The following is an 11,470-nucleotide window of genomic DNA, read 5'->3' as shown; positions in this document are numbered from 1 at the left end:
ATGCTCTCTGCGCTTTTAACAAACCTCTGAGACAATCACAGTGCAGGTGCATTTATACGGAGACTTGATTACACACAGGTGGATTGTATTTATCATCATTAGTCATTTAGGTCAACATTGGATCATTCAGAGATCCTCACTGAACTTCTGGAGAGAGTTTGCTGCACTGAAAGTAAAGGGGCTGAATAATTTTGCACGCCCAATTTTTCAGTTTTTGATTTGTTAGAAAAGTTTGAAATATCCAATAAATGTCGTTCCACTTCATGATTGTGTCCCACTTGTTGTTGATTCTTCACAAAAAATACAGTTTTATATCTTTATGTTTGAAGCCTGAAATGTGGCAAAAGGTCGCAAAGTTCAAGGGGGCCGAATACTTTCGCAAGGCACTGTACATATATTTATCTACAAATCTATCACCACATGTTGCATGTAAACCCCTAGTGCACGCTACTGTTTGTCCCAAACAATGCAACTCACAAAGTAGTGAGTGATACTGTAAGAAATAAACACATACTCACACTTTGAAAAGTAGGCCCTCTCATTATAGGCTGCATTTCTTTTATATTCAAATGTGTGCTATTAATGTAATTTTCATAATGATGTGACATTTAACAATACTATTACATTAATTATGGTTCCATATCTTTACCCTTTCGAACCACAAGTAATTCTGAGGATTGTATCAGGGCCGGATTGAGAAATCATTGATCTACCCCCCCCCCCCCCCCCTTTATAATAAAAAAAGCCCCTTTATAATAAAGTCATGATGATATTTAAGATGTGGACATAGCCGCTGGAAGTAGGGGTGCTGAGGGTGCTGCAGCCCCACCTGAAAAATCTGAATAAAAAAATGGAATATAATTTTTTCCACAAAAGTAGTGCACTGGGCCTTTACTAGTAGTTGCAGACGATTATAGACTTGTGTAGCGCAGGCCCCCAAAAATTATTCAGCTTCTCCACTTTGGCAAAAAAAAAGAGGTAGTTGTATCATATAGAACAGTATCTTGCAAGATTCAATAGTTGGAATTGTAATTGTTGCCCTGTCCTTTTCTCTGTGATTGTCATTCTAATAGAATCCAGAAAGAACAAAACCCTGTCCTCAAACAGTTACGGGCAAAGACACAAAACAACCACATGAAATAAAATATTTGTATTGATCAAATAACATGGAAAACTACCACATTTTGTGCAGTATTAATTTACCATCCTTACAAACCACTTAATGTTAATGTACTGTACATCACCGGATTGTACATAGGCTGGTCATCTAGGTTTGTACCTGCAGACTTCCCATCACCATGAAGAAGAACAAAGCACATGACAGAAATGGAGCACATTGAGACATCAAGAGGTTCGTAATGATGTGATGTGGCTTGGTTGGTAGACCATTGTGCTTACAATGCTAGGGTTGTGGGTTTGATTCCCAAATGGGACCAGTATGAAAATGTGTGCAGTCACTATTGTAAGTTGCTCTGGATAAGAGTGTCTACTAAAATTAAGATGTGTATTAAAAGTGGATGTGGTTACTGGATAATGCAATGACATTTGTTATATTTGCTTACATAGTGAATATATTTAAACTACTGTATCTAACTTCTTGAGTGGTGAAAAAAAATGGTTTCCACTACATGGCCAAGCTTCATAGTCAAAATTGGTTGTAATTGTAAGAAATTATGAAAACAAAAATGTGCTTGTAGTTCTTCAATTTAAGGTTAGGGTCAGGCATAAGGGTAGCAGTGTGGTTAAGGTAAGGGTTAAGTTTAAAGTCAGATTTTAAGAAGATAAATTGTAGAACTAGGTCGGGGACGCTGGACTTGGCCAGATAGTGGCGACCGTGAGGAGTGGAGCAACGGATCAGCTGCAAAAATACGGCATTTGTTATTTACTTAACAGTGCAGGTGAGGATGAAGACTGGTTCAAGAGGTTATTTACAAAATATACAAATGCCAATAGGGGCGTGGATCAGAAAACCAGTCAGTATCTGGTGTGACACCATTTGGCTCATGCAGCGCGACACATCTCCTTTGCATACAGTTGATCAGGCTGTTGATTGTGGCCTGTGGAATGTTGCCCCACTCTTCTTCAATTGTTGTGCGAAGTTGCTGGATATTGGAACTGGAACTTGAACACGCTGTCATCCACGTCGACACCAGAGCATCCCAAACATGCTCAATGGGTGACATGTCTGGTGAGTATGCTGGCCATGGAAGAACTGGAACATTTTCAGCTTCCAGGAGGTGAGTACAGATCCTCGAGACAGTGTATTATCATGAAACATAATAATGTTTCATGAATGTTTCATAAACAAGGTGATGGCGGCGAATGAATGGCACGACAGTGGACGTCAGGATCTCGTCACAGTATCTCTGTGCATTCAAATTGTGTTTGTTGTCGTTAGCTTATGCCTGCTCATACCATAACCCCACCACCACCATGGGGCACTCTGTTCACAACGTTGACATCAGCAAACCGCTTGCCCACACGACGCCATACACATGGTCTGCTGTTGTGAGGCTGGTTGGACATACTGGCAAATTCTCTAAAACGATATTGGAGGTGGCTTATAGCAGACAATTTGGTTTGTTTGGTACGGTGTAGTGTGTGTGTGTGTGTGTGTGTGTGTGGTGTTGAAGATAGAAGAATAAAAGCCTTGAATGGAGACAGAAAGTGCATCCGCCTATTCTTACCAGACATCCTGTAGTAGACGATCAGAACCTAAGAATCAGCTTGAGCGTACTAGCGGGTGAGGGCATTCACAGGCGACCACTCAAACAGGTGAGGCCAAAAAAAAACACACACACACACACACACACACACACACACACACACACACACACACACACACACACTTTGAAAAGTAATTTGAAGCCCCCCTCGTTATAAGCTGCAATTATTTACATTCAAATGTATCATAGTTTTTATTGTCACCTGAATCTGAACATAGCCCACATTATTTAATATTCAACATTTCTCAGTGGAGCAAGCTCATTGATCCAGTTGTATGATCAATCAAATAGGAGGAGTTATTTCTTTTTTATACAAACACTAAACAGTCTAGCTAAATGCATCACATTGCCCCAGTAGCCTAACTACAGTCACAGCCTGCCTACTACCTTGGTGTACAGTGCACATCGACTTTGGAGTGCTCCCTCATTTATTCGCTAGGCGGCATCAGTGTCAAAGATTGTGTCGAGTTGCCTACTGCGGAACCAAAAGATAAAATACATGACATTTTCCGGTCACATTTAACAGAGGGACAACAAAATGTTGCATACTCAAACGACCCTCATAAAACGTTCTCTTTGGCCAACTTCAAAGAGAATATGTTTACTCTGAGTCGGTAAGTATTAAATACGAATGACTTCGCTTTGCTAGCTATGAACATAAACTAGCTAGCTTTGCTCTACACAGCATGCTGGTGAATGTCAACACAGTCAACCAAGACAGAGCAAACACAACTAACTAGTGTCGTCATATTTTCGCTTAAATTGAATCTACTAACTTTGTTTGCACGTCATGCCAACATCTGTCGCAATTTTTGATTGCAGAGCGACAAAAACTCGAAATGAGTACGCTCGTGACCGTGCTTCGCCTCCCGAGAGGACCTGATCCGAATGGCCGCGGATTCGACCCGAACTCAACCCGTTTCGTCGCGCTGTGTCCACCAACTATTTCTGCTTCGACTGAAACATGGACTGACTCTGTCGAAGTGGGAGAAGAGCAGCGTGCACGGTCGGCTTTGAGAGAAAGCTTCCTGAGGACGCTCATAGCCATGACCAACAAGCAGGTGCAATTCCACATGTACGAGAGAGTCGAGGTTGAGGCGAAGTTTGGAGCGTCGGACATTGACGTGCTCAACTTCCAAGTTTCGGATCTACAGACCCCCATTGGGGTGCAGAAAGAAGCTCTGCTCAGGTGCCAGGATGTCATTTCATACTCCTTTGGTCTCTGAACAGTGCTGTTCACTTATTTGTGCTGTTTTTGAGCAGATATCCAACAAACTGAATCTGATTTGTACTGTTATTTCTAATATGATTTGGTTTGACATACCGTGCGTTTTGGGGAGTCAATGATGACAGGTCCATTGCTACACAGTGTTCTGTCTGGGTGAATATGTAGCAAGATGTTACCGTTTATTATTCTGTTACTTTGATTAAGAGGTAGACTTGCCATTGCCATATGTTATATTTATGTGGCCAGCCAGGTATTGAGAACACTGCTATACAGTATGTCTATGATTTGTTTTGTAGTTTCCAATTCAATGTACCTCCACTGGAGGGAGATGTCAGCACTGTCTTTACAACGGGTATGTCAGGGGGCACCCATACCACCAGGTTCTCTGACACTCAGCTGTCCAGTCCATTTCATTAGGAAGAGATGGGGGATAAACCCATGTCTTCAGGTGGAATTTGGATATAATTGTCTGGAAACCTGAATCTTGCCATTATTTTGTGATTACAGGACAATGTGGTTCTTGTCTTCCTTTTCATAAGATCTGTTGCTGAGATATGTTTACCAATGGGCATATGAACTTCATCTTTTTTTTCTTAAAAAAAAAAAACTTTGACTAAACATTGTCACTTGCATTGAATTTGATAATGTGTTAGTTAAGTAAGCTATATATTGTAGATAAAGTGGTGGTAGTATCGAGCTTATCGTATTCCTCACTGAATGAAATATTCACGTTCAGTGGTCACGTCGTCTTTCAGTGTCATATGGCTTTAATTTTTTGTAAATATATTTAGATAAACCCTGAAATACCTTTCAGTATTGTGCCAGTCAGCACAGATATTGCAACCTCTGGTTTTCTAAATTTAATATGACCTAGCCTAAATGATCTTGACTGCCCAATCTTTAAGACTGCAAATATAATATTCACAAATGAATAAGAGAGCCTACAGTGAGCTAAACAAGTATAAATGACTGTTTACGGTCAAATCTCCTTACATACTTTGTGTATGGGTTAATATGATACCTTAGTTTACACGTTTGTCAGTTGAAACAGACCTGATGAGTGGTCAGTAGTGGTCAGGATTCATCATCCTCGCAAAACGCCCTCATGATGAGGCATCAGTAATATGTAATCTTCCTAAAAGGTGCGTTTTGTGTGCGTCTCCAATAAATCATTTTATTGGAATGCATTAGGCAATCGGTGTGCAGTGCACAGTCTCCCTCTGTTGTGCCTGAATGATACCGACCGCTTTGTGGAGACGGTCAACAATGAGAGGGTGAGTCATAACCATCCTGCCCCCCTCTAAAGTATGAGTGAAATCCTGTGACGTTATTGGGCTCTTGTGATTAAATCAGGAAGCCCTCAAGGACGACCAATGTTAATTTCATATTCCCAGGCAGCAACAGCAGCGCTCAACTCCCTCCCAGCCCGCACTCTCCTTGATGTGCGTCCCATTCAAGCTCAGTGAGGCACGTGGTCTGAATGTTAATCTTGTTGCAGTAGTGTATCGACAATAGAGTGAGATGTTACATCTAGTTGCTGTGTGTTTACTGTCTATGAGTGAGAAGAAGTTGAATAGTCACTTTATGAAAATCCTCTTTTTGTGCTGTGGACTGAATCTGGTGGGCTGCCTCATTTGTTGCATTGTGGGCACACTGTTTCTCAATGTTATCTACTCTTGAGTTTCTCTTTGTTGGCAGTCTGCTTCTCTGATTCAAGTGGGAAAACATCCCTGTGCGCAGGTGTAAGTGTGCGCCAGTGTTACAAGGGGAGAGGGGCTGTCACGATGGTACAAGGAATCTGCCCTGTCACACCATCAGCCAACAGGAAGCACATTACGCTCCTTCCTGTTTGTGGCCCTCTCACTTCCTGTCAAGTGTCTGTGATAACTTACAAAAATACATTGCCACATCCACTTAATCATACCCTGCCCATAATTTCCTCCATTAAAACTGTTGGGCAGTTACTTCTAAGGAATGTATGTGTTTTCCTTCTATGACTGCCTCATAAGGAGTTCGCCGATTCAGTCTTTTGTTTTTGGTTTAGGAGCGCTGGGGTTGAGAAATTATTCAGATTATTACTCATCGGTACAGGCTGACATAAGGCATGAGGTCGAGGACTCAAAACATATAGAGATACATTTTTCAGACTGCACCCTGCTGCTGTCGTGGACGAGGTAAAAAATAAAATAAAAAAATAGATCTCATTGAGGCTAATCTGGATAAATACAGGTTAAATAAGATAACAAAGCATGTATTATTTTTACTGTAACACCCAGGGCATTGTCAGCTCTTGAATGCACCGTAGGGTTGTGTTGAGCTGACGTGACTGTGTACATGAGCTGGCACAAATTGGGGAGAAAAAGGGGTAAAGGTACCAAAAAAAAAACTTGACATGATTAGAATAATATGAAAAACACAGTGGTGACTGGGTCACAGCGCCCTCTATCGTACATGCTGCTGTTTGGTTTCTCCATTCAGGAGATTGAGAAGGTGGCTCCTTGGGCCGCCGGGGATGTTGACTGGAATGTGCCCATTGTGTCGCTGTGTGGCAGTCAGAGCAGAGCAGACAGAGGGGGGGCTGACTCAGTCATGGTTAGGCGGCATTCCCCAGGTTTGTTTGACTAGCCTGTGAGGGTATGTTGGAGGAGCTCCAGTGATTGTGAGGGACAGGCTCACTTCCCTGGCTCAAGTGGCCAGGGAGATAAAGACCCAGGCAGGAGACCATGCCAGCAGATAGACCCAGGCAAGTAGACGTCTGGGCCCCAAACCCAAACAATACCACTCATACCAGGAGGTCTCAAGCCTGCTCATTTATAAAATACTATATAATACTATCTGTACGGACTATGTGTTCCTGACCCCAACATCTCCCAGGAAATATTGCATCTATCAGTAGTGTCTGAGTAGGTTGGCTATGTATATGAAACATGTTCAACTATTTAGACTGAATCATAAATGACTTGAAATTCCAACTTCTCTTTCTTCCCTAGGTTTGAGTGTATTTATATACGGTCTATGGTTTGAGCAAATCAGCTGCTGACTTACTGCTTTCCAACACATCATAGTAAAGTAGGGGAACATAGTTTTGCTTCCTGAGTGACCTAATAGGGAAGGACAGGAGGGGGGTCGCATGTACTCAGTCTAGACAGGAAAAGATGAAGAAGGGGGTTTACTAATTAGTAAGAGATTAAAGTTATCTTAATTGATCTACATAAGTCTAGAGAGCCCTAACTGGCCCACTCCCATTCCCACAGGGCTAAACACAGGAAGATGCTTCTAATGACTGTCTATGATGCTGATGACCCACCAACAGAGCTCCCAACTGATGATTGAATCGCCTCACAAGCAATGAAGTTCACTCCCCAGCCAATCAGAGGAGGGCAGGAAAGCAAAGTTGCCATTTTGTTAAGTTTGTGGATAAGCATGATGACAAATGGGTCCATCCAACCCTCCAAAAGGGTTAAACAGAGTCCTCCATATTTCTGTCCTCTACACATTCAAAGGCCAGGGGAAGGTAAATACGTTTCATATTTCCAGTCAAGTTGGGACCTTCCTTGGTCTCCCAACAACTCCTGAACCTCATTGCAGATGTCCAGGCCAGAAAACAACAGGTCCAACAGTATTAACGGACCATTCCAAGCTGTCAGGATCTCACTGCAATAATCCTTTAATTAGACAAAAACAGGAAGTAGACAGGCAATATCTGAGAAACGGTTTCCTGTTGGAGCTCGGTGTGGGCGAGGGCCCAGGACTGACCATGCTATGCCAAAGGCTCTTTTTTTCAACATGTTATGTTGAATAACATTCCTGTTCGATGAGCAAGAATGCCGTAGACATTCTTGCATGCCCTTAAATGACTAAATCAGGTTATTTTAACAGAGTTGCGAAGGAGATGTCTGGTAATTTATCTACAAGGGAAAGTGCCCTGGCACTGAGAAGTGGCAGTCTCGTAAAAGCTATTTAATCAGAGGCAGAATCGCATACATTTAAAGATTTTTCTTCCTGTGGTCATTAACGCTGTGTCTGTGACTGGAGCGCTACACTAATATTAAGCTTCCCACAAGAACAGAAGGGAGGACGGTTCCCGACACTCAGTCCCTCCTCCTCACTCCAAAGCCCCTTTATCCTCCAGTCCTTGCTACACTACAGTACAGCTATTCTCCCCTCAACTCTCCTTCCTGTACGCATCTTTTTTTTTTCCTTCACATCAAAAGCGCGTTTTCAAAAGGCAGGCCTAATTGCTTATAATTTAACTCACACACGCACTCATGCCCACCAGCCCTCTCCCCAGACAGACTGCAGTCTCAATCTACACTACACAATACCAGTGAAAAGTTTGGACACACCTACTCATTCAAGGGTTTTTCTTAATTTTACTATTTTCTACATTGTGGAATAATAGTGAAGACATCAGAACTATGAAATAACGCACATGGAATCATGTAGTAACCAAAAAAGTGTTAAACAAACCAAAAAATATTTTTGATTATTCAAAGTAGCCACCTTTTGCCTTAATGACAGCTTTTCACACTCTTGGCATTCTCTCAACCATCTTCACCTGGAATGCTTTTCCAACAGTCTTGAAGGAGTTCCCACATATGCTGAGCACTTGTTGGCTGCTTTTCCTTCACTCTGCAGCCCAACCCATTCCAAACCATCTCAATTGGGTTGAGGTTGGGTGATCTGACGCAGCACCATCACTCTTCTTCTTGGTCAAATAGCCCTTACACAGCCTGAAGGTGTGTTGGTTAATTTTCCCGTTGAAAAATATATGATAGTCCCACTAAGAACAAACCAGATGGGATGCCGTATCACTGCAGAATGCTGTGTTATCCATGCTGGTTAAGTCTGCCTTGAATTCTAAAAGAATCACTAACAGTGTCACCAGCAAAGTGCCCCCCACACCATCACAAGTCCTCCTCCATGCTTCACGGTGGGAACCACACATCCAGAGATCATCCTTTCATCTACTTTGCCACAAAGACAATGCGGTTGGAACCAAAATTCTCACAATCTCACTCATCAGACCAAAGGACAGATGTCCACCGGTCTAATTGCTCATGTTTCTTGGCCCAAGCAAGTCTCTTCTTATTATTGGTGTCCTTTAGTAGTGGTTTCTTTGCAGCAGTTCGACCATGAAGGCATGATTCACGCAGTCTCCTCTAAACAGTTGATTTTGTTACTTGAACTCTGTGAAGCATTTCTGAGGCTGGTCACTCTAATGAACTTATCCTCTGCAACAGAGGTAACTCTGGGTCTTCCTTTCCTGTGGCAGTCCTCATGAGAGCCAGTTTCATCATTGGGCTTGATTCGTTTTGCGACTGCACTTGAAATTTTCCAGATTGACTGACCTTCATGTCTTAAAGTAATGATGGACTGTCGTTTCTCTTTGCTTATTTGAGTTGTTCTTGCAATGACAACACAACTGATTGGCTAAAACGTATTAAGAAGGAAAGAAATTCCACAAATTAACTTTTAACAAGGCACACCTGTTAATTAAAATGCATTCAAGGTGACTACCTCTTGAAGCTGGTTGAGAGAATGCAAAGCGTGTACAAAGCTGTCATTAAGGCAAAGGGTGGCTGCTTTAAAGAATCTCAAATATAAAATATATTATATATTTGTATATTTATATATTCTATATTTGTTTAACACAAAAAAAATCATCTGTCCTCGGTTGCAACACTCACTACCGAGTTCCGAACTGCCTCTGGAAGCAAAGTCAGCACAAGAACTGTTCATCGGGAGCTCCATGAAATGGGTTTCCATGGCCGAGCAGCCGCACACAAACTTAAGATCACCATGTGCAATGCCAAGCGTCGATGTAAAGCTCACCACAATTGGACTCTGGAGCAGAGGAAACGCGTTCTCTGGAATGATGAGTCATGCTTCACCATCTGGCAGTCCAACGGATGAGTCTGGGTTTGGAGAATGCCAGAAGAACGCTACCTGCCCCAATGCATAGTGCCAACTGTAAAGTTTGGTGGAGGAGGAATAATAGACTGGGGCTGTTTTTCATGGTTCAGGCTAGGCCCCTTGGTTCTAGTGAAGGGAAATCTTAACGCTGCAGCATACAATGACATTCTAGATGATTCTGTGCTTCCAACTTTGTGGCAACAGTTTGGGGAAGGCCCTTTCCTGTTTCCACATGACAATGCCCCTGTGCACAAAGCCAGATCCATACAGAAATGGTTTGTCGAGATCAGTGTGGAAGAATTTTACTGGCCTGGACAGAACCCCATTGAACTACGACTGCAAGCCAGGCCTAATTGCCCAACATCAGTGCCCAACCTCACTAATGCTCTTGTGGCTGAATGGAAGCAAGTCCCCGCAGCAATGTTCCAAAATCTAGTGGAAAGCCAACCCAGAATAATGGAGGCTGTTATAGCAGCAAAGGGGGTACTGACTCCATATTAATGCCCATGATTTTGGAATGATGAGCAGGTGTCCACATATCTTTGGTCATGTAGTGTGTCTTTCTCATTCACTTCCTCTGGCCTACTCTCTCTCACCCTCCCTCCCTCCCTCCCTCCCTCTTCTTATAAAGCTTGATTTACTTGTGTCAGGGACAAGGACATCTGCCCATTAGCGAGAGACTGATTTAGGTATTGCCGTCCCCTCCTTTCCCTCTTCCCACTGTTCTTATCATCCTCCTCCTTCCTCTTTCAAATTGGGGTCGCCAACCTTCATCACGCAGGCCGGTGAATCATCAGTGAGCTCAGTCTGGGCCCAGGGTGGGACGCCACGGTTACTTCCGTCCCCTCCGAAATTACCAGGGGAATCCGACATTGTCTGCTCTCTACTGTCTCATCACTCTGTCGCAGGGAGAGACGGAGATGGAGAGAGGGAGGCTGAGATGGGAAGAGAGTGAAGGGCAGAATGCAAAACCACTTGGTCATCTTGAAGTAAATCAAACGGCGTTACACTGTCATTTTGAAAGAGTCATTATGATGTTGATAATGTGGTCCGTCACTAGAGCATGGAGAGCGATGGGGACGAGTGGGGAGGAAGACACTTTATAATTGAGTACTTACTGTATTAATGTGATATGCATTTATCACCCCCCCCACCACATTGGCCTTCCACCCCTGTCCCTCAGAGCTCATAGTTTTGCATCGGATGGCAGGGGTGGGGTCAGTGTGTGTGTGGCGGGGTGCAGGTCATTTTTGGCTGGGTCCCAGAGCACGTCTCCCTGGCCGCTTATTTACTGATGGTATCTTCGAGCTGGAATCTGGGTAAACACTGAACCTACTGTAGATAACGAGGAGGGGACATCTGCCTTCCACCCAACCTCCTCTGTACCCCACCTCCTCGTAATCCTTCCAACCAGCCCCCCCCCCCCCCCCCCCCCCCCCCAATACCCTCCCCACTACTCCAAAACCTCTAATAACCCCCTTCCTCATAACCTGCCTAGCTCTCCTTCATCAGCCCTAGTATGTGCTGTAACACTCCCTGTCGCAGTGAAGCTGGACCTCAGCCTCGCCCTGTCCTAGCCTGGTGCTCCTCTCCTCCCATT

The 11,470-nt window shown here is 43.4% G+C and overlaps 1 protein-coding gene across 1 annotated transcript; it reads left to right on the top strand.

Annotated features, from left to right (window-relative positions):
• The first annotated feature begins 3,246 nt into the window (after positions 1-3,246).
• LOC139383080 (gem-associated protein 7-like) lies at positions 3,247-4,191 on the top strand. Its single transcript, XM_071127387.1, has 2 exons — positions 3,247-3,340; positions 3,549-4,191. Exon 2 carries the CDS (start codon positions 3,566-3,568, stop codon positions 3,950-3,952), a length of 387 nt encoding a protein of 128 aa, XP_070983488.1. The 5' UTR covers positions 3,247-3,340; positions 3,549-3,565; the 3' UTR covers positions 3,953-4,191.
• Positions 4,192-11,470: the final 7,279 nt, after the last annotated feature.

Source organism: Oncorhynchus clarkii, chromosome 24 (assembly GCF_045791955.1).
Source record: "Oncorhynchus clarkii lewisi isolate Uvic-CL-2024 chromosome 24, UVic_Ocla_1.0, whole genome shotgun sequence".
NCBI classification, from domain to species: Eukaryota; Metazoa; Chordata; class Actinopteri; order Salmoniformes; family Salmonidae; genus Oncorhynchus; species Oncorhynchus clarkii.
This window is presented reverse-complemented; position numbering and strand designations above follow the sequence as displayed.